General features: G+C 47.9%; 1 protein-coding gene across 1 annotated transcript in view; it reads left to right on the forward strand.

The window, feature by feature from the left end:
* The window catches only part of ARK2C (arkadia (RNF111) C-terminal like ring finger ubiquitin ligase 2C), a 120,714-nt gene that overhangs the window by 78,397 nt on the left and 15,582 nt on the right, over window positions 1-26,735 (forward strand). The window contains exons 2-3 of the mRNA XM_090037740.1: window positions 14,350-14,659; window positions 18,213-18,338. Of these exons, the coding sequence (XP_089893866.1) occupies window positions 14,350-14,659; window positions 18,213-18,338 (436 nt within the window). The remainder of the gene's footprint in view (window positions 1-14,349; window positions 14,660-18,212; window positions 18,339-26,735) is intronic.

Consider the following 26,735-nt stretch of genomic DNA (forward strand, 5'->3'; position numbering starts at 1 on the left):
AATCTCCCTTGATTCCAGACCTGTTGGAGTATGCTTAGATCAGGGGCGGGCAATTATTTCAGGTGGAGGCCCACTTACTGAGTTTTGGCAAGCTGTCAAGGGTCACGTAACAAGCAGCCAGGGGCAGTAAAATATTAATTTTCTAAAATTTTTAGGGGCTCTGTGGGCCAGACAGAATTACCTGGAGGCCCGCATCTGGCCTGCGAGCCACATTTTGCCCACCCCTGGCTTCGGTACATGATGGGTTGCTCCATCAGTTGAACATGTAGAAGACACGAGGGAAGTCAAGCCTTGCTCCCGCCTTTTTGACTCAGAGCCACTGGACTGCCATTGAGTGGACTGTAGTTCCCTGATGTAATTGAGATAATAGGAGAGAGATGTTTGGGGACTGGGAGACACTGGTCCTTATGGTTCTCTCACTGGTTCTCTATACCTTGCCCTGATTATGAGCAGTAGAGACAGGAAGTGGAATGCAGAAGAGCCAGAAGTCAGAAACAGGTAGCTGTGGTACTTATGCTTGCGACTGACTGGGTGGATTCCAGACACGTGACATGCTCCAGGTTACAACAGAGTAGGGACTTCTGGACTCGTCTACACGTGGCAATCTAAGGCACTTTAGCCATTTTTAAGGTGCATTAAGGGCATGGGTCTACATGTGTATATCCTTAATATACCTTAAAAATGGAGATTTTAGTTTAATTACACCTAAATTTAATACCTGCATAAAGCGCTTTAACCCATGTGTAAACACCTTAAGGTGCCTTAATACTGTCTATGTGACTGAGCAGGCTGAAGCTGAGTCTGTGGGGCACCACGGTACCACCCAGTGCTGCCAAGTAGAAGATGTGGTGGGTGCTGTCCTGTCCTGTATCCGACTGGATGAAACACCTCATGACTTGGGTCTGGTTCAAAAAAACTCCTGCATCCAAATATTTATCCAAACTATCAGTAGAGAAGAAGGATGGTTCAGTGGTTTTGTCACTAACCTAGGACTTAGAAGACCTAGGTTAAAAAAACTAAGATTGAAGACTTAGAGGGAGTGTCTACACATGAATTTAGGTGCGCCTAAACCCGCATTAATGTGATATAGCTGTGTGTCTACACATGACACCTTGAAGTGCTTTAAGGCAGCTCCCTGGGCACATGCATTGGCAGCCTTCCCTATTCAGTACCCTGGACAGCCCCCACAAGCCTGTGGCTGCATAGCCGGGTGGTGCAGCCCAGCGCCAGACGATGGGGTGGGAGCCTTCAGTTCCCCCGGACACAATTGGCCCAGCCCTGGCCCCGGACCCAGATGTTCCTGACTCCTCCCCATGTTCCTGACTCCTCACTGTCAGATAAGACCAGGCAGGAGATGAGCCCCTTCGGCCACTGGGTGCCGCCAAGAAGAAGACCCAGCGGGTACTGTTCTACAAAGTGCAGGTGCTGGAGTTGGAGCAGCAGTTTTGGCAGCAGCGGTCCCCGTTGGTATGCCGACCAACTTGGGACTAAGTTGACAGATGGGACAGGGGGTGCAAGGGCTCCTGCCAAAGTACAAGGGAAATCTCCCCCCTCCCCCCACCCATGAGCTCCTACAGAGGCAAGGGCAACGTAGCATGGGCAGGCTAGGTGCAACGTGGTTGGGGACTCGGCTCTCTCCTTGGCCCACCGTATTCAGAGCTGAGCCTGCACCTGTGTTGGGCCGAGCCTGCCTGAGCTGAGCTGTGCAGACCCCCAGGAGCTCAGGCCGCCTTTCCCATGGGCAGTGTCCATCAGGGAGGCCAGGCACTTGCCTGAGAAGGAGGTGGGTGGAGCAGAGAAAGCTGTGCCAGGTGCTGGGGGCAGAAGCAGTCCCAGCCCACCTGCTTTCCTGGGCAGGAGTCATAGCACAGGCTTCTAAGGGTGCCTGAATCCTGGGTGGGCAGCAAGGCATCTCACCCCTGCAGGGCTGCATTGCCTGGCCAGCAGACCTGCTCTGAGGGAGAGGCGCAGGGGAGATCCTAGCAAAAGACCTGTCTATGCTGCACTTCCCTCTTCCCCTGCAGGGAGTCATGGGGGACCTGTCTCATGCTTTGACAGGAGCCCTCATGTCTCCTGCCCCCTCTGCCGACTTAGTCCCAAGTTGGTCAGCACACCGACAGGGACTGCTGCTGCCCGAATGGCCACTTCAGCTCCAGCATCTGCACCAAGCCGAACAGCACCCACTGCATCTTCTTTTTGGTGGCACCTGGCAGCAGTGCAGGACACTATACGCTCAGCTCCAGCCTGTACTCACTTCAGCCTTGACACTAGGGAGGCAGGAACACATGCGGATAGGGAGGGGAGGTTACAGCGGGGGCCAATCACATCCAGTGCGGGCTGCACCCCCCAGCTATGCTCCTACAGGCTTTTCATGGCTGTGCTGACCAGGGCAGGCTGCCAACGCATAGAATAATAAAAAATTAGGTTTGGAAGGGACCTTAGGAGGTCATCTAGTCCACCCCTCTGCTCAAGGCAGGAACATCCCCAACTAGATCATGCCAGCCAAAACTTTGTCTAGCCAGGTCTTGAAAACCTCCAAGGATGGAGCTTCCACCACCTCTCTGGGCAGCCTGTTCCAGTGCTTTACTACCCTCCTTGTGAGAATATTCTTCCTCATATCTAACCTAAACTTCCCTTGTTGCAACTTGAGCCCATTGCTCCTTGTTCTGTCATCTGTCACCACCTAGAACAGTCCAGCTCCATCCTCTTTTGAACCCCATTCAGGTAGTTGAAGGCTGCTATTAAATCTTCCCTCAGTCTTCTCTTCTCTAAACTAAATAAGCCCAGTTTCCTTAGTCTCTGCTCAGATGTCCTGTGTCCCAGGCCCCTCATTATTTTAGTCACACTCTGCTGGACTCTCTCCACTTTGTCCATATCTTTTCTGTTGTGGGGGGAACAAAACTGAACATAGTACTCCAGATATGGCCTCATCAGTGCTGAATAGAGGGAAATAATCACCTCCATTGACCTACTGGCAACACTCCTCCCAATCCAGCTGAGAATGCCATTAACCTTCATGGCAACAAGGGCATGCTGCTGGCACATATTCAGTTTATTGTCCACTGTCTCCCACAGGTCCTTCTCTGCAGAGCTGCTGCCCAGCCAGTCAGCCCCCAGTCTGTACCAGTACATGGGATTGTTCCTAAGTGCAGGGCTTTGCACTTGTCCTTGTTGAACCTCATGAGATTCTTTTTGGCCCAATCCTCCAGTTTGTCTAGGTCACTCTGAATCCTAGCCCTACCCTCCAGCATATCTACCACTCCCCCAGCTTGGTGTCATCTGCAAACTTGCTGAGAGTGCACTTTGTGCCATCTTTCAGGTCGTTGATGAAGACATTGAACAAAACTGGCCCCAGGACCAACCCCTGGGGCACTCCACTTGATACCACCTGCCAACTAGACATTGAGCTATTGATTACTACCCTCTGACCCTGATGCTCCAGCCTGTTTTCTGTCCACCTTAAAGTTCATGCATGCCTGTACTTCCTTAGCTTGCCTGGGAGAATGTTGTGGGAGACTGTATCCAAAGCCTTGCTAAAATCAAAGTGTATCACATCCACTGATCTCCCTGCATCAACAGAGCCAGTCATCTCATCATCTCATCATAGAAGGCAGTCAGGTTGGTCAGGCATGCCTTGCCAATGGTGAATCCATGCTGACTGTTTCTAATCACTTTCTTCACCTCCACGTTCTTAGAAATGGATTCCTTGAGGATCTGCTCCATGTTTTTCCAAGAGACTGAGGTGAGGCTGACTGGTCTGTAGTTCCCTGGATGTTCCTTCTTCCCTTTCTTAAATATGGGCACTATGTTTGCCTTTTTCCAATCATCTGGGACCTCTCCTGATCTCCATGAGTTTTCAAAGTTGATGGCCAGTGACTCTGCAGTCTCATCAGCCAACTCCCTCAGCATCATGGGGTGCATCCCATCCAGCCCTATGGACTTGCACATATCAAGCTTTTCTAAGTAGTCCCTAACCTGTTTTTTCACCACTGAGGGCTGTCCTGCCGGTGCAGTAGTTTGGGAGCTGACCTCACCTGTGAAGACTGAGGCAAAAAGGCACTGAGCGCTTTAGTCTTTTCTACATTCTCTGTCACAATGTTGGCTCCCGTATTCTGTCAGGGACCCACACTTTCCTTGATCCCTGGCATCTGCCCAGTCAGCCATGTTAAGGCACCTTAAGGCATCCACGTGTAGACACGAGCCTAAATGACCTTAATGCACCTTAGGCAAAGGTGCATTAAGTTTAGGCACATGTACATTCACATGTAGACATGCCCCCTAAGTCTTAAGTCTTTGTCTTTCTAACCTGTATCTTTTAAGTCCTAGTTCAGTGCCAAAACCATTGAACCATGTTCTTCTCTATTGATAGTTTGGATAAATGTTTGGATACAGGAGTCTTTCTGAACCAGACCCAAGTCATAAGGTGTTTGATCCAGTCTGATACAGCACTGTTGGGCGTATGCAGAGCTAAATTGCCTCCTTGGCTTCAGTGGTGTTACTCATTGGAATGAGTAGCCTGCCATATTCCAATGTTGTATTGGAAAGGGATAGCTAGGAAGCAGCAAGTTTGTGCAATAGGAAAAGAGTCAGTGGTGAATGAGATGACTGAACATTAAAGGTGGCAAAAAAGAAAGCAAGGAGACAAAGGAAGAAGAAAGTCAGCTTGTTCTACCAACACACAATGTAGTTAGCCCCACAGATCTCTGATCCTCATGGCACTTGGGCCTTATCAGTCAGCTAGGCCTGGTGCCTCCATCTGCTTTCTGATATGTTATCTCCTCTGCTGACGCAGTCTCAGCATGCTGTTTTCATATATTTCATATCAGGGCAGCTGATCCAATATGGCTTCAAATTACTATTTAAATATCCTAGTCAGCTGTCAAAATAAGGGCAAGAGGCAACAAGGCAAAATCAGGATTTTGGCTGGTGGGGAGGTGGAGAAAATAATGAAGTCATTAAAGGTCCCAGAACCCTATCACGGGTCAGAGAGATTTGAGAGGTACTGGGATTTCCAGTTTGAAGATGCATGTAAATAGACTTACCACACCAAGGGAAGCCCTGTGGCTAGGTACAGATAGTCAAAACACCCACGGCAGAATTGATCTAAGTTGCATGGTTTTGTGTAAGCAGCATAATTTAGATCGGTAGTGAACAAAACACACATTTGCCCTTGCAGGGTGAGGGCAAATCTTAGACCAGATTCTGCCATTTTTAAACCAATCTACACGTGCTGAACTTCTGTTCTGGTATGGGTATAGACCGGTTTCCTGATCACTCATTCCGGTAAAGGTGTAATGTCTGCACCTGGCCTTCAAGGCTTGTCAGTCCACTGGGATGGGAGAGCTGGCAGGGCCTCATAGTGCCCTCCCAGGTTTGCTTGAGGGCAGAAGCCCTCCAGACAAATGATACTGCTTCCCCACCATGCCTGCATTGTATGGAGCTGATAAGGGCTGCATTACCAACCCAGTGATTGCTCTGAGCTTTTCCCCCTCTCACCTTATCTGGGGAGTGGAGAATAAGGATGTGATCTGAAGGCCAGTGGAGTTTTTGGGAGTCTTTCAGTAGGCTTTGGAGTTCTCCAATTAATTCTCCAGAAAATTCCCTAAAAAAGCAGCTCTCAGTACAGAGACTGGTTTGTTAGACCAGGGTTTCCCAACATTTATGTGTCCAAGGGCACATTCAAATTTAAAAGAAAAAATAGTGGGCACCAATATGAATACATTAGCAAAAAATATTAAAAACTTACCTTCTATAATTCTGGATGGAGCACGCACCCCCAAGAAAAAACTTTAAAGTCTGAGATGTGGTTGATCTGGAACACTTTGAACACGTTACACGTGGTTACATGGCTGAATTCAGCCGGTCGGTCTCTTGGGGCTGACTCGAGGTAATTCTGGATATGCGTATGTGCATAGTTTTGAGTGGCGCCACTCCGTCACTGCGTCAGGCAGACTGACTCAGTCTCATTTTGGTGGCGGTTGTGTACAGCCCGTGAAATTTTTTTTTGAAGTGTTGCTGTTCTGAGTTCAATCACAGTGACAGCATTTTTTGTTGGAATAGTGATTTTTACTGAGCGTGAAAATGCATGCGGGCACCTGAATAAATCTCTGGGGGTGCCATGGCACCCACGAGCACCACGTTGGGAACCGCTGTATTAGCCTAAGCTGGCTTGTCCAGTTGCTAGGATCTTTGCTTACCTGTCAGAAGACCAAAATGCCGCCTTGGAAATAAGGGAGTCCAACTGGAGACTGCTCAGGTGCTCGGACTTCCCATTCCCTTGATTTTGAAAGCCTGGCCCCCTTTTTGACTTGAAACAGGGGAGAGTATCTGACCCTCCATCTCCCCTCTCTACCTAGCATTGCACTTCTCTTCTGCGAGTTCCTGCTGTGGCGGATTATGGAGAATGTGGCATGTGAAAGATGCAATTAGTAGCTGTTGAATTTGACACACACATTTCCAGCATAATAATCTTTGCCATCAAAATGCCCGACAGGGTCAAGAGCTGCTCTGCAGAGTGGCAGTGTCCGTCCTGCTGTCATTATGGGGAGCACAAACGAGAGGCGGTGCGATGTCTCTGGCTTGCTCCTGCTTATGGATTTCTCTCTGCGGTGCCAAGTAGTGCTGTGGAAACAAAAGGCTACGGAAAAGAAGTGAATCAAGCTCTCAGTTCTCCCGATGCCTTGTGGGCAGTGATTTTAGGTTACAGTGGACATCTGATCCAAGGCTGAGGAAAAGAACAAATAATTGTTCCTAGATTAAATGTTATAGGACGTGGTCCCTTGCACTTCACTCTTGAGATCAGCCTTTGAGCTCAGTTAAGGGACTGTTGCCTTAGGTCCAGATTTTGATCTCTGGAGCTTCAGGATAAAGCTGGAATAAATCTCTCCCAGTGCTGTCAGTAGAGTTGCTCTGGATTTACACTAGTGTAGATAAGATCAAAATTTGGGCCTAAAGCTGAGGCACCTCAGTGAAGCTCCTAGTTAGTCAAGGATGGTGAGCAGAGCGGGCTATGCTATCGATGACACAGAACGGAGCGGGTGAATTTAACTGTCTTTTCTCTTTGTCTCTGTTTGCTCGATGATCCTTTCTGTGAACAGATTTATGTCAGTGTGGCACTCACTGTGGGGTGTCGTGGTAGTTATATTACTTGCTCGTGTTTCTCTTTCTGGTTGGAAGGCTGCTCCTGCATAGACCTACTGAAGGATTTCCCAATGCTTCTGCTTTTCCCCTCAATTACTCAAAGGAAATGAACAAAAAAGGATGATGAATTATAGCTAAACAAGCTTGTAGCTTTTATTTCAGTGAATGTTCCCAAATGCAGCTGGCAGGGATTTGCCCCCTCCTGTCTGAGCTTTTCTTAATCATAAGTGGAAAAGCATTGTAATCTGTTGTACACCAGAGACACCCAACATTTCTGTAACTGAACCTCCAGCCCTGACCCTGCAAAATCATTCAGGGTCCAGTTTTGTTCCAGCCACCAAAACCATGCTCAGATCGGCTTGCTCACCAGAGCAGGGTTTAAGTTGTTCACAATGTGGGTGCTTGGCTACATGGGTGTGTGTTCAGTCTTTTCTTTTGCTTTTGATCCAGTGGTGTTTGCAACTCTTCCTCTTCATTCAACTCTACTAGGCGTGGCTTGATTTTTAATGCAAAAAATCATTTTGAACTACAGATCTCAAATACATTTGCTGGTTGACTTCTCTCCCTGCTCCTGACTTCTAGCTGCACCCTGGGGAAGAAGCACATTTGAAGTGCTTTGTGTTTGAGTTCAGTGAACCCCCTCCTCCCCGCCCAAACAAATAAGTACAATAAAGCCATGGAGATACACATCCTGCTTTGGGGAAAAAACTGGATGTGGCTTAACTTTACTGTGAACTATGTGGCAAGGCTCGTACCGTGGCAAGGCTCGTACCGTGCAAAGCTCCGTGTTCACTATTGACACGTAGTACCATAAATCATTTGCAGTAAACTTCTTGTACAAGAGCATAACATTGGTTCACGTTCACGCCGGGTGAGACCCAGCTTTCTCTGAGGTTCCCAACCTTTAGCGAACCCGATCTGAGATTTGAATTTACAAGAAAAGGTTGACTCAGATCAGGTTTCCTGTAGTGTTTGGTTTCATTGTGAGCATTGTCTGGTGACGCTGTGATCATGTTTTATGTAGTCCATTGCACAGTTAAGCACATCGTTAAAGCTGCATGAATAATGTTTTAGTTCGATGGTCCAACAAGCAAATGAAAAAAAATTACTTTGAATTCACTTCAACACTTTTTCCCCCCCTTCAATTTTGTTTTTTTTCCAGTAGAATAGGAAAAACCAAAGAATGATTTTGAGTCTACCCTAAACATTTAATTTGCCCTAAAATTAAACATTTCATTTCATTGACAGTTTTAAACTTTCTCTTAAAAAAACAAATCTTTTCTAAAAAAAACAGTTGGTCAATTTCTTGGAAGAAACATGCCATTTAAAAAACCCCTCATTTTTTAAAGTCAAAATAAAAATGTGTAGGTTCTCAAAATCTTTTCCTCATTTTTATTGGTATTTGTACAAAATGATTTGCTGAATTTGAACTGAATTCACGAATAGTTTTTACCTTACTGAAGGTCCAGTTTTTGTTTACTATTTGGTGAAAAAAATTCTCAGGGCTCTAAGTGTAACGAACATGGACTTTGGAAGCAACATCCCCTGCTTTGCTGTGCAGAAGACCTGGAGTATTGTCAGACTCCAGACTTGGTAGTATCTGGAGTGGATTACCTGAGACCAACCCTGAGGAGTTGTGAAATGATAGGTTAGCCCTGCAGGGGCTATTAATGGATTTCAAGAGATAAGGAAGTGCCTGTTTATTTAAATGCCTATGGGAAAGTCACTCTGTTTTGTGCACTTAGCCTGCATGCAAGATATATGGCTAGCTTGTGGTAGACAAATATGCTGATATTTTGCTGATAATCTGCAGTGAGAAATTATTTGTATACAATGCTCAATGATGCTTTTTTTATTTTGCATGAGTCCATGTTGAACGGGCATGGAGATGCACCATCCCAGAGGAAGTTCCTGAAGCAATTCTGGGACTTCCTTTCCCTGAGGTAGCAGGGGGTCCCACCTGCCCCCCCTTCCTCCCAAGGGACCCCAGAAGTTGCTCTGCACTTTCCTGAGCATAGAAAGAAAGCCCCCTGCCTGGAATACATGGCAGCAGGTGGTGGGGTCTGAGGCCCTGTGTGCAATGCACTGCACCCTGGCAAGGCCCCGTGCAATCTTTCCTGGTGTGCGAGGACATTTCAAGCTGTCAGTTGTAAAGAATGGTAGTGAAGTGCTCGTCGCCCTGCAAACCCTTCATTCTTCATGGCTCTCTTTGCCCGAGGGCTGTCGATTCATTATTTCTGGAACAGCCATCCATTAGCAGCACTGAGAGCAAACAGCCCAGCTCGATTGAAGATGGAGCTTGATTATTTTATGAAAGTGATTACCCAACGTGGGCGTTGGTAATAGCAGGAGGCTGGGCTCTGCAACCCATGAGATTCCCTCCAGTCCCGTCTTCCAGTCTGGATCCTAATTATGCCTTTGCCATTATCTCCCTGGCTCCCTGGTCTCTTCAACGCTTCTGTACCTTTACTTTCCCTATCTATAAAGTAAGTCTGATGTGGTATTATCATCCCCATCATTTAAAAGAATCATGAGCCAGACCCACCCCAAAATCATGGTATTGGTATAAAATAATGAAGGGTGTTAAATGATAATTTTGGGAGGAGCTTTTTTATTCTGTTTCCAAGTCTTTTGGGTGCAGTTGAGTCTTGAATGTCTCTATACAACTGTGAGGTCTAGGACCTTGCCCTTTTTTGTGAACAGAGAGCTGAGCATTTCATACAATTACTTGAGGCTGGAAGAAAGTCACCAAATCTCATGAGATTTGTAATAAGATTATGAAAGCCAGCAACAGCAGTGCTCCCATCCACTTTACAGGAGAGTTGTGAGGCCAAACTAATTAATATGGGAGATGATCTGAGGAAAAGCACTACAGAAAGTGCAAATTTTAATTGACTGCATTTATACCTTTATTGCTATGGTGTCTGAGCAACTCGCAGTCTAATGCATCTGTCCTCACCCGTAAAGTGGGGAACTGCTATAATTCCTGCTTACTGAAGGAGAACTGAGGTGTAGAAATACCGAGCCATTTCCTTGACATCACATAGAAAGAATGTGACAGAGTCGGGAACTTCAGTCCCCCATTGCAATGCATAGGGGATGCATGCATGCAGGTGCACGTGCACCCCCTGAGTTCGGTCGTGCACCCCCTGGAAATGCCAGTTGTGAAACTGGAAGCGTACTTCGGGTTTCACCACTGGCTTGGTGATCAGCTGCTGGGCGACTCCCCTGGTTGGCGATTGGCCACCGGCAGACCCCCTCTCCCAGTCAGCAATTGGCCACTGGGGGACCATCCCCCCCATCAGCGATCTGGTGCCCCCCCCCCCCCCCAGACTCGGGAGGCACCAGTCACCCATGGCATAATACCCCAACTATCAGACCATCCCCTGGTTTATGACTAGCACCCCCAGTGGTGGGGGAGAGAGGGGTGGGAGGGATATTGAGGTGTTACTGGTGGAGCCATTTCTTTGGTTAGGAAAGTTCATACCAGTGGTGGCCTTGGGCTTGTTGGGGCCCTGGGCAAGAGAATCATTTGGGGCCCTTTGGAGGCTTAATTTTGATGGCCTATAAGCAAATCAGACATTTGTGGCAAAATTTTGGGGCCCCCTAAACTGCGGGGCCCTGGGCAGTCACCTGGTTCACCCTCCTTTAAGGCCACCACTGGTCTTACAAATGTTACCAAGAGCCTACATGGGCCTTCACTAGGGCTGAACGGGGGGTTACATTAAAATATAAGAGATTCTCCATTTTTTCCTTTCTTCTCTGTGCTGACTTTCTTCTCTGTCGAAAAATTTATCCTAATGAACTTACAAGAGTATTTCATTGACCCACAGCCTTGCATTATGTTACAGACTAAATGTAAGTAACTTAGATGAGGGCCTTTTAATTCACTACGTGATGACAACAGAACAGGAGCATTCACTGATTTTATTGAATGCTTTAAGCCATTGCACTCATATAACACTCTTTATTCAAGCTTCTTCAATCTCTTCTTAAGTGTGAATTAGGTCCCACCCGATGAGAATTGTGGGGTTCTGTTTCTTCCAGGAGGAGAAAAGTCCAGCATAGGTTAACTTATTCACCAGAAGGAACACAGCAATTGAACACCAGGAGTAAAGATTAGTTTCTCCATGTCTCAGTTTGGGTTTGTATCACATCATTGCAACTGGGGTCCAGTGGGCAGCTGCACCAGTTACAGAGCAGAATAGTATAGATCACCTTCCCCATTGGCTTTCATTCCTAAGGGACCACATTCAATACTGGGTAGTGGACTGAGCACAGATATGAGTCAGTGCACAAAGACTACTTCTCCCAGCTACGAAGAGGTTTCTTCTTTAGAGACTTATAGTTTGGAGCTGAAGGGCTGAGGGTTCCAGTTCCAGCTGCACATGGATATGTAGTTAATAAAGTAGTTGAGTTGTTACCACCTAAACTACGCTACTGTCTGCAACGTGCATTTGTAGCTACTTTACAGGGACGGTCTAGCAGACTAAGGAGTTCATACTTGTGGGATGCACAGTATCTTGTCAACCTATATTTTTTATCCACAGATGTTCCCTGTTCAGTCCCTTATACTTCAGGAAAGCTAGCTGCTGTGACATGCGAATGTTCAAGAAACATAGGATCAGAACAATGGCCATCTAGGCCAGGACCTTGAGTCAGCTGGCAGCCTATGTCAGATATTTCAGAAGATATCCATGGTGGAGTAACTCCTGCCATTTAATGGCTGACAAATCGTGGAACAGAAGAGTTTCGTGTATGGTTCTGGCTAGAAGTCTACTTTTTTTTCCTTCTAAAAGAAGTATAAAAACCACAGTTGATTTATAGGCAGGACTGATCTCTAATCAAGCCTCCAACAGTCTTGACTTTTGTACTTGCAGCATGTTTGTGTATGTGTAACCTGGGGACACCCAAGTGTGTGCCCCATCCTCAATTGGATAGGATAGATGGGCAGGCAACAGTGTTGTGAGAGGGATGCTGTGACTTGGGTACAGATCCCTCTATTGTCTATAAAGCCACACCACACAAAGGGTTCTTAACTATATACAGAATTTATTTAACATATAAAGAATTATATACAACTGTATATATGTATGTATCTATATATATATGTATATATCCCACAGCAATAGATAATATTAGAGAAAATTAACTGCTATACACTCTTATAAATACACATACTTACAACAATATTTGGGAATGGGGTTGCACGGGGTATGCTTTGAGAGTGGCTCTCTTACCCAGGATCCTGAGATCCTTAAGGTAAGCCACTAGGCCCACAGGGCGATCCTGTGTGGGCCTCCAGCAGGTAAGTACCTGATTCCCAACATAATACTTAACAAATTAAACAACAAGAAAAACAGATTCCAATAGAAAAGAACAACCTTCAAATTATTTACCCCAGATAAAATATAACATAACTCACACCGTACAACCAGTTTACAAAATATTAGGTGCAGCTCCGCATTTTGCAGGGCACACTCTCACCCCATTTTCTGAAAGGAGGAGGGTGTGGGGGGGTCTCTTTTCTCTAGCCCCTCCCCTGCAAAGCCCCTATTCCCTGAACTCATGGTTGTCCTGAGCGGGGATGTGGTAGGCTTGTTTTCCCTCCCTGTGTGTACCCGGCTGCTGCTCCAGCGTGCCGCAGGGGGTTTCTTCTTTGTAGGCCAGGGTCCGGCCCTGAGTACCTCCAAGGCCCCGTCTTCTGTTGAGGCAAGGGTGGGGCTCAGCCCACCTTTTCTGGGCCCAGGCCCAGTGTCCCTGTGGGAGGAGAGGGACTGGTGATGCTCCAAGACTGCCTTAGGGCAGGTGCCCCTTGACAAGGCCCGAGGGTCTCTCCCTGCTCCCAGGGCCGAGGCTCCAGCAGTGGCTCCTCTAGCAGCGTCTTCAGGAGCCTAGGGCTATCGCACGCTGGGGCAACTCTCCCAGCTTTTCTCAGCTCCGCTCTCCTTCTCGTACCTCGCTGGTCTGGTCTCCCAAACAAACAGGCCGTTCTTTTATAGCCATCCAGGGCACAAAAGGTCCAATCAGAGCAAGGGGTGGTGAAAAGGTCACTGGGGCCCCTCCTCCTGTGAGCTCTGCTGCCGGATCGTAAACGCACCAATCAGGATAAGGGGGAGGGGGTACCCTTTCCTGATTGGAGGAAGAGATTCCACCAATAGCTTGGTGTCCTGCTTGAGCCGGCAAGCTGAGCGCAAGCCGCGCTGCGACCGGCGTGCCCTTTACATATGCAATAAAAATACCAAGTTGAAGTGTTTTCAGTACTGCTGTGGTATTTTGAGTGTTTTTAACCCTTTGGGTCCTTTCCGTGATCATTCGATTCTCCTGTGGGATTTTGTAAGGGCAAGAGCAATTCAAGGTATTTTATTTTTAGCATACTCCTTATATTCAGGGGAAAAGCTGGTTTTCAAAAAAATTGAACCTGAAAGTACAGGGCCAACCTATGCCAGGTCAGCGTATAGTTGAAACAATACAGTATATTTCTTTGTCATTCCATATCCCATTTATTGAAGCTATCCATTTGGTCCACTCATCATTCAAAGGCCAACTTCTGTGGAGACAAGCTTGGAAATCCAGTCATGCTTCCAGGTGATTTTCGTCATTGAGGTTACAGATGGAAGATGCCTCCTGCGTCATCTACTCTTTCCTTTAGTCAACAGGGGGCTGTTCTGTTTGAGCTACTATTAGGAGTTGGGAGGAAAATGAAGTTTTTTGAGTCTGTTAGAATATTTGAAATCCCGCCCCCCCTGCCATTCCCCTTCTATATCTGCTGGAAAAGTCAAAACCTTGACACTTAATGCAAACTGAGATCACTGAGAAACACCCATTTGGCTCAATCCAAACATTTCACATTTAGGATTTTGAAAGATGTCATTTCAGTTTTGACTTTTTTAACTTCTTCCTTAGTAAACATTTTGAAATCCAAAGTCACTGTAAACCATAAAAAACAGTTAGTTTCAACCCGTTTAAAACAATTTCAAAGCTTCATCCAGTTTTGGGGTTTTTTTAAATTGGGAAATCCACCACAACAGGCTTTCACTGAAAGTGAAGTGGTTTCCAGATGTTAGGTCTTTTTGGGGGGCAAAAAAATACTTTTTATGGGAAAAATCCTGACAAGCACTGGGCATTAGAAGGTTTTGTTTTTATTTGTGTTACCTTACATCTGTATCGCTGGGGCTCCATGACAGGCTTGATGGTCTTCTCTTCCAGGTGCTCCCTTTCAAAGGTCTCAGCATCCTCATGCTACCTCCTGCCGGCACTTCCATCTGGGCCCCCAACCTCAGATCTCAGCTGACTTCCCTCTCCCTCACCCTGTCCAGCCACAGCCAGGGCTGAACCCTCACATGGCGACAGCTCACCAGCATAATGGCTCGCTGCACCAGCCCCTACCACCTATGCCAGCCCTGCCGTTTCAGGATGTGACAGGACCCTCCTTCCTACCTCAGGCGCTACACCAGCAATACCTCCTCCAGCAGCAGCTCCTTGAGGCCCAGCACCGTAGGCTTATGCCTCATCCCAGGTGAGCTATTCTGCAAGAAGCAGAGGAACAATAAGTTAACCCATGCCAGATAGCAAACAGCTCGCGAGGGCATCTTCTCTTCTTCCGTGCCAAGACGCAAGAGAAACTCAGTGCTGGGGCTGGTGCGCGACTCCCAGTGCCATTAACAACTTGCTTGGGGCTGAATTTGGCATGGTGTCCAGGTCATGATCTGTAATAAAACAGTGGCCATTAAATGTTATGAGTCCAGAGGGAAGCTGAATGGCACTCTACCCAGTTCTGACCTGCTTCAAGTGGTAGGTGCCTGGGGCCTGATTTTTCCAGGGGCTCAAGTCCCAAAGATTTCTAGAGTCAGGATGGAAGGAATTTCCTATCTTCTTAAATTCTGGGAAGTGGCTTAGTGTAAGTAGTATCGTGGAGTAGTAAGGAGCATCACATTATTCTCTCACTTGCTGCCAATGGCATAATCTTTTATTCTAGCTGTCAATGCCACAGCTTCAGCCTGGCACCAAGGGGATCATCAACAGGTAAAGAATCCACAGCACAGATTGTTAACTTTGCTAATTTGTGGGGATTGCCATAATGTCTCGCACACCACAGGCCCCCATATATGACACACACCTTGTTCTGAAAGCAGCATGCAGAAAAAAAAATTGTTTTTAGAGCCATGGCTAAATGCTGGCTGCACATAACAGGAGCAGAGGTTTTTTTCCAGCATCACTTGCCATCCTGTGGCTAGAGGTTTAATCCCGTTACTGCCGCTGCCAAATAGGCAGCAGCTTTTGGCTCAGCAGCAAGTGGAGGGCCGTGCCACGGGAGGGTGGACTCTGCCCTCCTCTATGCATCACAGAACCCAGTACAGCCCCAAGCAGCCATTCCCCAGCGTCCCCGTGCTTCTGTTCCAGTGCAGAAATCAGCTTCACTGATTTTGGATGGCGAATTTTTGGGAGAGATGTTCATGTGGTATGCACATCAGTACACTAATAGTGTAAGTACCTCCATACAGTAGGAGTGGTGGATGCTCAGCTGCTTTAAAATGAGCCACTAATTTTTGTACAGGTCGAGCTAGACCTGAAGTGGTAGGTACAGTTTTGACTACATATGAAACATTTGCCAATTGAAAACACCTGATGGATGTGCCCACCACACTCAGAAAACACACGCCTATTCAAATAATTCATTTTATGCACATCTAATGTGTATAATGCTTTTGTATCAATGCATTAATGCATACGGGAGATTAGAATTGTGAACGATCGCACAAAGACACTGGGGAAAATATTTGGCTTCTTAATTATAAACACAAATTTAAAAGTACCAAGACTGCTTCTTGTGTCATGCCAGAGTAAATCCAGAGTCACATGGAGTTCCTGCTGTAAAAGACAGGAAAATCCATACTGCACCATTTTAAAATTGTAGATAATCTGTGCTAAACTACGGAGAAAATGGTACGCTAGACCTACACGTTTCTCTTCGAGGTGTCAAAGCCATATGTAACTCTTCATCTAGATATTCAGGGACTGTTCAGTAGTATGTACAGATTGTGGATAGGCAAATGCTCCCTGTTCTGGCTTGAGATTTATGGCTGTAATCCGACTGAACGTAGAATAAATGAGGCTGTTGATTTGCTGAACATCCAATCAAAGGAGACAACCTGGATTCAGGGGAGACTGCCTGCAAAGAGAATTATTTTAACGTAGCAGAGGTGGAAGTGGATGTTTAGCTTGACTCGGATTAAATTTCTTGAGCAAGTCGTTTATATAAAACAAAGGATGGAGAGTGTGGATTGAAAACACTCAGGAATCATGTTGTGGGTTACACTAATGGTATGAAACTTTGCAGTGCTGCCATGCCATGGAGTGAAGATTCATATGCTTTGTGCCTTTAAGTCATGCATCTTTCTCATGCTTGTTTTGTTTTTTAGGTGGGTTTAGTCATTAGCAATTGACTTGCAAAAACATTTGGGGATGAGGTAACGGTGATGCGTATTCATTCCTTATTGCACCCAGCAGAGACCTTTGGCTGCGGTTCTACATAGCAATTCTGATGCTGAATTAGATCATTCTCATTGATAAATGAGAGAGCCCGCCTATAGTGGCAGCTGTCCATGGGGGAGAACTGGTAAGAGGAGGAGGGTCCTGCTGTGGAAAAGGTGAAGACCTTCTTCGCTAGTCCAGCATACTCTTTCTGAAAACAGCTGTCCCAGTTGGGGACTGGTGAAGTACAGCTCCTGTTTCCATAGCAGCTTTGCTCTGTTTTTGCTCCTGAATTTCTACCCCAGAAAAATCAATAAGTGGGACTTTGGCTAAATAAGGACTGTGCAAAGAGCTGAGGATTTGGCCACTATTTTCCCCAGTGTCTTTGTGCAATTGTTCATAATGTTTGATCCCCTGTGTGCATTAATGCACTGATGCCAACACATTAGATGTGTATATAACAACCTCTGGCATATGCAGAGCTACGCTAGATACTTGAGGCCTTGCTCCCATGTGGTTTTAGGAAATCTAACTATTTTGGTTAGAAACTGAGGTCATTTAATTGGAGCGAAAACTGTCCATAGACCAGTTCTTAGGGGCTCAAAGGAGTTTTTGCTGCTTTTTCTTTTTCTAAGTTGTATTGTCTTTGTCTTTGCAGAGCCATGGGAGAGCAGGCTGGATCGACTCTAGCCTGTCTTTTATCAGGAGAATTGTTGGCTAAGGTCCCCAGCCAGGACCACAGGCTCTTCAGTCATGCCCAAATGGGGCTCCCCAGATGTTAATAAGCTGACCTTGGAGACACCTAGGTTACTGAGATGTAGGCAGTTTTGGTCGGTGATTCCTTGTTATGACGGCTGATGCCCGAGTCAGAGCGTGCGTGTGTTGACTTGCAGACCTCTGGCTGAATTTATGATGCTGATAAGAAGAAAATACATTTCTTAGAACAGACTAGCCAGAACAGTCCATGGAGCAGTCAGGGATGTATCCTCTGGCACCTCTAAACCGATGACGGTGGATGTCAGGGAGGCTAACCAACATGGGAGGGGACTCTCTAGATATACCCTGGTTAGCATTCTCCATCTAAAGCATCCAGTTTTGTCAGTCCGGGGGCAGGATACTGGGCTAGATGGCGCTTAGATAGCTATTTATGTACTTCCGAGTGTGTTGGGAGCATCTCTAGACATGGGCTCAGACATTTTCCTGGGTCTGCTGCTGATCTTCTCATTGACCTTGGGCACGTCACGTCAGCACTCTGTGCTCCTGCTCCCCCTCCATCCCATCCTCCGTAGGCCTTGCCTCTGTTGACTGTCAGTGCCTAAAACTGGCCATTTCTCTAGCTGCTGTTTTCTCGCCTTATTTAGTATTATGGGCTTAGGATAGTATATAGAAACAATACAAATAACACTCTGTTGGACAGCGATATTTTCGCCCCGCTTCTTAGTTGCAGGAAGTAGGGAGTTGCTCATCCCTCTTGTGGGAGTCCTTGATGGCCGTCTGCCCAGTGCTTAGCCCAGCAGAAGTTTCCCTTTCCCAGCTGCCGGCACTCAGTCTCAGCCGCCTTGTCTCTCACTACCCCGCTCTGCTTTTCCCCCCCGCAGGCGGACTCAGGAGCGCATGTCTGTTCAACCTCATCGGTTACACCCAGGCTTTGACTTTGGCCACCAACTGCAAACTCCTCAACCCATGGGGCCGCAGCCCAGGTACTTAGCTGAAGGCACAGACTGGTAAGTCTTTCGTTTTGCTTGGACTGAGGCATGCAACCACGACTAAAGACAACTGTGGCTATTCAAGCTTGGGGCGCCCAGGTACTACAGTGAGAAATGAACACTGCCAATCCCCACAGCACTGCTCACAGCATAATGCCACTTGTATAGCAAGGAGAAGGGCAGGCTCAGCAAGCTAGCACCACACCAGGCCTAGTGATTGCCTTCTCCCAGTTTTCCTCCCCTGTCAGTTGTAGCTGAATTTAGCAGATCAGATTCTCTGCTGCAGACAGCTGGTTTGAGTGCTGCAGACTGCCACTGAGCAGTGACAGCTCTCTGAATCAGAGCTGGAGCCTGGTCTGAGCTGTCCTTGCTGTCTGGAGGGCCCTACTGCTCCGTGTCCTGGCCACTTGCCTGCCCCATCTTGCAGTCTCAGCTTTGGGGGCTACAAAGAGGAGAAAAATGGGGCCAATAGCGGTAAGGGAGCAAATTGAGCCAGAGACGGAGATGGGGGGCGGGCAGACAGGGGTTGGGCAAAGAGCCTGTATAAGGTTCTGTAGAAGAGGGTGTGTGTGTGTGTGTGTGTGTGTGTGTGTGTGTGTGTGTGTGTGTGTGTGTGTGTGTGGGTGTCTGTGAACTAAACTAGGATGAGGAGCCCAGGGAGGGAGACTGGGACCGAGTAGAGAAGAGAATAGGGGTGACCCGCCCGAGGCTGGAGAGGGAGAGACAGATCAGATGAAGAGCCAGGAGCGGGGAACTACAACTAACAGGGGGAAGAAAACTGGGGCCAGGGGCTGGGAGAAGAGCCTGACGGTTGGCATGAGAGTAGGAGTGACAGCCAGCAGGAGTGTGGAGAGACCAATTAGATGAATAGCTGGGTCCAGGGAAACTGGATGGGCAAACAGGATGGGAATGAGGAGTTAGGTAGAGGGTAGAGACAGGAGAGTTGCACATGGGGAGGGCATGGGGCAGAAAGATTCAAGTTTGGGGGACGGGGCAAGCAGAAGGGCCAGGGCCTATTAGCTCATCCTCCCCTTCCAGGACCTGGACTGGAACCAAGATGGCAGAACGTCGCCTTTCTCTCCCATCACCACCCATCTGTTCGACCCACCGGCACAGCTTCATAGTTTCATAGTTGGTCGGGTCGGAAGGGACCTGAGCAGATCATCGAATCCGACCCCCTGCCATGGCAGGAAAGAGCACTGGGGTCAAATGACCGCGGCGAGGTGCTTACTTAGCCTCCTTTTGAAGACAGTGTGCATCTCCTACCCCCAGCGCTGGTCCACACAGCGTAGCAACCTACTGCTGCTGCCAGCTACTCTGTTAGCTCAAGGGACAGAGGTCTGTGTGGCAGACCTGAAGGGACCTATGTGAATGGCGCAATAAAGACACATGATAGAATTTCCAATTCTTTACCCTTGTATTAAAAAAAAACAACGAAGAAGTTGCACACATAAAAAATGGCATTAAAAACCTCTTGTTAAAGTTGCACAGTCCCTTGGACGTTCGGAAATGCTGCTTGACTTCCATGTGATTTTAATTTTGTTCCCACTGGGGATAAGCTTTGTGGGATCACCTTAGCTGAACGAGATTTCTCCACAGGCCCCCTGCCTCCTTCAGTGCACACGCAGGTGGACCTGCTCCAGGGGAGAGCGGCGGCTGTGAAGCGAAGGCGGGTGCAGCCTCTTGCAAAAGGGGAAGACGTGGAGCGAATGAGGCAGGGACTTGCGAGAAGAAAAGGGGTGGTCTCAGTGCTAAGACAGTTGAGTGCTGCCCTGCAAAACTGGTTTCTATCCCTGCCTCTGACACACAGCTCCTGTGTGATGTTGAACAACTCAATGCATATGGCCACTCATTTGTGTTCTTCCTTTCCTGGGTGCTTCACATGAGATCCAAGGGTTTGACTTGAAGTGTAGGGACCCCAAGCCATGACCCAAGTCAAGGGGAGTAGTGCTGGAACAGATATACTGCTATGTGATGCATAGCAGTCCTGGAAAGTCAGGGGCTCAGTGTCTCCAACTGGACCCCCAAAATGAAGACACTTGACCTTAATGTATCCATGCCTCAGGACTCAATAACAAACTTTGGGATGATAATACCCCCACCCCTCACAGAGTGTTATGGAGATTCATTAATATTTATCAAGCACTCAGATACCATAGTGTCAGCCCTATGAAACCATTGAGAAACGGGGCTGGAAGGGGCCTCAGGAGGTCAGCTAGCCTAGCCTTCTGCTGGAAGCAGGATCAGTCCTGTGTTAACCGTTGCAAGCAATGGTTTGTGTAACTGGCTCTTACGAATTTCCAGCGGTGGAGATTTCACAGCCTCTCTAGGTGATCTCTTCCAAAGCCTAACCACCCACAGAGTTAGAAACTTCTTCCTAATATCCAGCCTAAATTTTCCTTGTTGCAATTTAAGCCTGTTACTTCTTGTCCTGCCCCCTGCAGCCACAGAGAGCAATCTGTCACCGGCCGCTTTGTAACAATCCTTTATTGGAAGACCGTTAGCAAATTCCTCTCAGTCTTCTCTTCTTCAGGCCAAATAATCCCCGTTCTTCCAACCTTTCCTTGTGTTTCTGCCGAAGAAAATCAAATCGGACAAAACCACCAAAGAAAAGCCCCCCACCATAGGAATAATTCTTTCTTCAGAGGAAAGTTTGAATAATAAGAAAATAAGGCACAAGGGCACGTTCTGAGGAAAACCCAAATTTTGAATAGCTGCTTATTAATTATCACCATTCCTTCTGTGAGGTGAACGAGGCAGGGGCTCCTGTGGGAAAAAAATAGCATGCAATCATGTCACGAAAGATGATCATAATGCTTATGCACAAGGGGGGTCAAATTAAACTTGCACAGGCGACCTTAATTATGGCGTTTGGGAAATTCTGAGTGCTTTGCTTTGCAAACTGTGAATGCTTTTTTAACGTAGCTGTTTCATGGGTAATTATATGTAATAAAAAATAGGGCCAGATCCTTCCTGTTCCTGCTCAAGCATTTCTGCAGATGCCAGTGGGACCCGAATGCAGCCCATGCAGCGTGGCTTATACGGGTTAGGAAAGTGCTTTGACTTCTATCTGGAAAAGAGCGTGTGTGTGTATGAGTGTGTGTAAGTGCACGCATGCATGTGCATGTGTGTGTGTGTGTGTGAGCAGTGTTAATTATGATCATTATTAGTATCTCACAAAGCACCACTTACCCTCTTCCTATTTTTCCCTTGGCCTTATAAAAACCGAGGGAGTGGATGGCAGGAAATCACATATTGTATGTACATCTTGGTGACTCATTTCCCCTCAGGGTGCTTGTACTATTCCACCCCAGTGACAGATGTAAAAACATTTCTCTAATGTATTAATACATCAGTGGCGATTTGTACTTGCTCAAAGGTAACCGAGCACTTTCGTACACAAGACAGGGACGGAGGGAAGGGTGGCAAGAACTCAGATCTCTTAAACCACCAAGCCTTTATTAAAATGGTTTGGTGCTTAAACCAAATGAGAGAGAAACTCCTTTTGTTTCCTGATATACCATTCTGAACATGCATTAAGCGAATACAACCTCACCTGTTATCTTGGCTCTAATCCTTCAGTTATTATTCCTAAGTGAGATGCCTCCTGAAGGCAAAACAGTAAGATTTGAATTCATAATGTCCGTACATCAGCGCTCTGCACCAATGCTTGGGGGGAGGGGGTGTTAAACATGTAATGCTAGAATATTGTTTGCTTTGACTTCCCTAGCTGGTTGGTCAGATGTATTAATTCCTAGACACCTGGGGGAACATTAGCCAATACAGTCTGCTGATTAGGGACCTTGTGCAGATCTAAAGGACTTGATAATTTTTCCTTAAATTTTATTTTCCAAGTTAGTTGCATAGTTAATTTGGCACCACGAGGTAGAAATAAAGGCTGATGGCTTATTCTTTCATAGTACATTTCATCCATAGGTCTCGAAGCTCTTGCCAAAAAAAGGGGGGTTCCCAAGATAGGAATTTACATGCTAAAAGCCACTCAACAAGTCATTGCCAGAATTGGGGCTAGAACCCAGATCCTCTGCTTCCCAGCCCGTTGCTACCTACTAGCAAGGAGTTTATAATCTGTTGCCATTGCAGGCTGCCATAGCCAACCTGCCCCATGCACAGGCTGCAGACCTCTGCTGTGGACCCCAATCCCTGTCCTGAAAAGCAAATGAGTGCGGGGGCTCTGCAGAGGAAATGGATAGTACAGGCAGAGCTTCATGATGCCACTCAATGCTGCCATCAGCCAGGTGACACCTCTGCGCACTAGAGCCAACATCTTCACAGGCTGGATCCAGCCCATGGGCCATAGGTTGCCAAGCCCTGCACTGAGCCATGTCTTGCAAAGGTGTATAATGTTCATGCATGAGGATGTCTGCCCCAGTGGTAGGGACCAGCACCCTGGGCTCCGTTCGGGCTCTGCCAGTGACCTGCTGGGCATCCTCAGATAATCAACTCCATCGCTGTGTACCTCCGTCTCCTTGCCATCATCTACCCTTCTAGCCCTTGATGTCTTGAGGAGAGAGTTAGTGGCACAGCACCTGGCACAGTGACAGATGCCTCAAGGCACTCCTGTAGTTTAAATGATAATAATAAGGGGCTGGGGCTGGGGCAGGGAGGGAAGTTTGGGCATTTCTGTATAGTCCTGTCATGAAGTCATTTGTTTGCTGTCCCCTATGTAGCCCTGTGGTGACAATGAGCTGTCAGGGCGGGTCTAGGTTTTTAGAGGAAGAGAAATGATCCTTTAAATGATCCCATCCTTGGGTGCTTGCCCCACCTCCAGAAGCTCCTCCTGCCTTTCAGCCCTTGTGATGAAGTCCCAGCGACTTACATGTCACCACTGTCTGTGCCAGGGGGAGGGGGTGGATGCCCAACATTTTGAACCAGGCGGGCATATTTCAGTGCCTGGCTCAGCGGTGTAAGCACCCTGAGTTTCCATCAACCCCAAGGGAACAGTGGGTGCTCAGCACTTTGTAAAACGAAGCCACTCCTGTCTTTGCTCAAGTTTGGGTTTTGCTGCTTAGCTGTGGTTACCAACGTTTGATATTTTTCACTGTAATTTTCAGAAGAAATGAATGCTGAGTTCCTCTGACACAGTCCTGAGCCCTTCTTGTCAGTGGTGCCTACAACCACAGGGGCTGTTGAAAACTCAGCCCCAAGAGGTCTTGTGAACTAAGGTCGGATAAGGAGCCCAGGGTGAGAGCCTGGGACCCAGTAGAGAAGAGAATAGGGATGACCTGAAGCTGGAGAGGAAGAGGGATGACCCAGAAGCATGGCATAATGGCACAGGCCTTGAGCCGGGTAGGGCACCCAGGCAAGCAGCCCCTGCTCCTGAAGGCTGGTTTCAGTTCTGGTGGCTTTGGCCAAGAAGGGGTCTTCTTGGCCAGGTGCCTTTGGAGGAACAGGGATTCACTTTATAGACTTTCATAGACATTAGGGCTGGAAGGGACCTCGGGAGATCATCGAGTCCAGCCCCCTGCCCAAAGGGCAGGAAGTCAGCTGGGGTCATAGGATCCCAGCAAGATAAGCATCCAATTTACTCTTGAAGGTGTTCAATGTAGGTGCTTGAACCACCTCCGCTGGCAGACTGTTCCAGACCTTGGGGGCTCGGACAGTAAAGAAATTCTTCCTTATGTCCAGCCTGAAACGGTCTTGCAGGAGTTTGTGACTGTTCGACCTCGTCATCCCTTGGGGCGCTCTGGTGAACAGACGTTCCCCCAGATCCTGATGGTCACCCCTGATAAACTTATAGGTGGCCATCAGATCACCCCTGAGCCTGAGCTTTTCCAGGCTAAAGAGCCCCATGGCTCTCAGCCTGTCATCGTAAAATCTGTTTTCCTGACCTCTGATCATGCGCGTGGCTCTCCTCTGGACTCTCTCAAGCTTCTCCACATCCTTTTTGAATTGTGGAGCCCAAAACTGGACGCAGTACTCCAGCTGTGGCCTCACCAAGGCCGAGTACAAGGGGAGAATGACGTCCCGGGATTTGCTCGAGAAGCATCTATGGATGCACGCCAGCATTTTGGTCGCTTTACTAGCCACAGCATCGCATTGGAGGCTCATGTTCATCTTGTGGTCAATGATGACCCCCAAGTCTTTTTCTTCTGTAGTGCTAACCAACGTAGCACTGCCGAGCCTATAAGGGTGCTGCAGGTTTTTCCTCCCAAGGTGGAGAACCTTGCATTTTTCGGTGTTAAACACCATCAGGTTCTCGTCTGCCCATTTGCTGAGCTTGTCCAGGTCAGCCTGGATCACCCGCCTGTCTTCTGGCGTGGATGCTTTGCCCCAAAGTTTGGTGTCATCGGCGAACTTGGCCAGTCCACTCCTGACTCCAATGTCCACATCGTTAATGAAGATGTTGAACAATATGGGTCCCAGGACAGAGCCTTGAGGGACCCCAGTGGTCACAGGGCACCACGATGAGTGACTGCCATCAATCACAACCCTCTGGGTCCGACCACGAAGCCAATTTCCCAGCCAGCGGATCGTGGTGGAGCCAAGGCCACAACTGGGCAGTTTGGCCAAGAGGTGATCATGGGATACCAGATCAAAAGCTTTTTTGAAGTCAAGATATATGACATCAATCTCTTCTCCCTTGTCCAGGTGATAGGTCACCTGGTCATAGAAGGAAATGAGATTGGTCAAACAAGACCTACCCGCAACAAACCCGTGCTGGCTATCCCTTAGGATGTTAGCCTGGGCCAGTCCCTCAAGGATGGCCTCCTTAATAAACTTTTCCAAGATCTTCCCCAGGATAGAAGTCAGGCTAATGGGCCTGTAGTTAGCCGGATCCACTCTCCTCCCTTTCTTGAAGATCGGCACCACGTTGGCCTTCTTCCAGTCTTCGGGCACTACACCAGAGTGCCAGGAGTTTTCAAAGATCCGTGCCAGGGGCTGGGCTATGACGCTCGCCAGCTCCTTGAGTACCCTGGGGTGCAGGTTGTCAGGGCCAGCTGACTTGAAGGTATCCAGCTTCTCAAGGTGTTCCTTCACGAGGTCAGCATTAATGGAGGGTAGGGGATCCCCATCACCCGGATCTCCCTGTCCCATAGCAGGCATGGGCGCCCCGTGGGACTGATGAAAGACTGATGCAAAGTACCTATTTAATAGGTTGGCTTTTTCCTGGGCGTCAGTTGCCAGTTGCCCCATCTGGTTTAGCAGGGGTCCAAGATTGCCCTTGCTTTTCCTCCGGCTCCCCACATATCTGAAAAAGGACTTTTTGTTGTCCTTGATGCCTGAAGCTAGTTGGAGTTCAGTTGCAGCCTTGGCTTTCCTGGTTTGGTCCCTGCAGGACCGGACCAGCGCGGAGTAATCCTCCTTGGAGGTGAATCCCGTCCTCCATTCTTTGTAGGCTTTCCTTTTTAGCCACAGTAGGTCTGCTAGGTCTCTGGAGAGCCAGGGGGGCTGCTGTGCCTTCTTGCTGCCTTTCCTCCGTGTTGGAATAGATTTAGCTTGTGCACTGAGGATCGCTTCCTTGAGAAGCAACCACTCTTCTTGAACTCCCATCTCCCTGGGGTCATGGTCCCTGAGGGCCTGACTGACTAGCCTCTTGAGCTTGTCAAAGTCGGCTTTTCTCAAGTCAAGGACTTCTGTGTTGCTGACTGACTTGCCAGCTTTACAGCGGATGGTGAAGGTGATCAGCTCGTGGTCGCTGTCACCCAACTTCCCATCAATCACTAGGTCGCCGATTAGGTCGTCCCCCGTAGCCAGTACCAGGTCGAGCAGCGCTTTGCCTCTCGTTGGCCTATAGACTTCTTGAGTCAGGTAGAGGATATCCACGCATGAGAGAAAGCTTTTATAATAATCTCTGGAAGCAAAAGCTGTCTCGTATGTGCCTGGTTGTCCACAGCTGTCGCTGTCATGTAGATGTGTTCCCAGAGCACCTTAAGACCAGGAGGCAAAGCAGAGCTGAAGTGACTTGCCCCAAGGCCACACAATATTTCAGGGATAGAGCAAGGAATAGAAACCAGGTCTCCTGAGTCCCACCGCAGGGCCCGATCCACCGGGCCATACAGCTACCCTTTAGTTCCTAGTCTTCTTCTTTTCATGCAATGGCTTTCGAATCTCTTCTCAGCTGGAAGCCCCCTCCCCTTACCCCTTTATTGCTTTCCACTGGGCCTGTTTTTGGCCCTTTCTCCATAGGAGCTCACATATAACAGAAGGCCTCAGACAACGGAGGGAGGTGAGGTCTAGGCTGGAGAAGGGGTTGATGTGCTCCAGTGCCCACGCTGCTTGGGGGCCCATGCTGCCAGGTATTGTTTCCTTGTGTCTGTCATCCACTGCTGAGCAAGAGCCACTTGGAGAAATGTTTGACGGTTCATAACAAACCGCAGTGCTAGCTGCTGCCTTCCTCTGCTTCAGGGGAAAGAAGTTTTGAAGATGAAATGAATGGCAATTTCTCTGTTCTAA

The sequence above is a fragment of the Crocodylus siamensis genome, chromosome 3 (genome assembly GCF_052110815.1).
Source record: "Crocodylus siamensis isolate JL-2025a chromosome 3, ASM5211081v1, whole genome shotgun sequence".
In the NCBI taxonomy this organism is placed as follows: domain Eukaryota; kingdom Metazoa; phylum Chordata; order Crocodylia; family Crocodylidae; genus Crocodylus; species Crocodylus siamensis.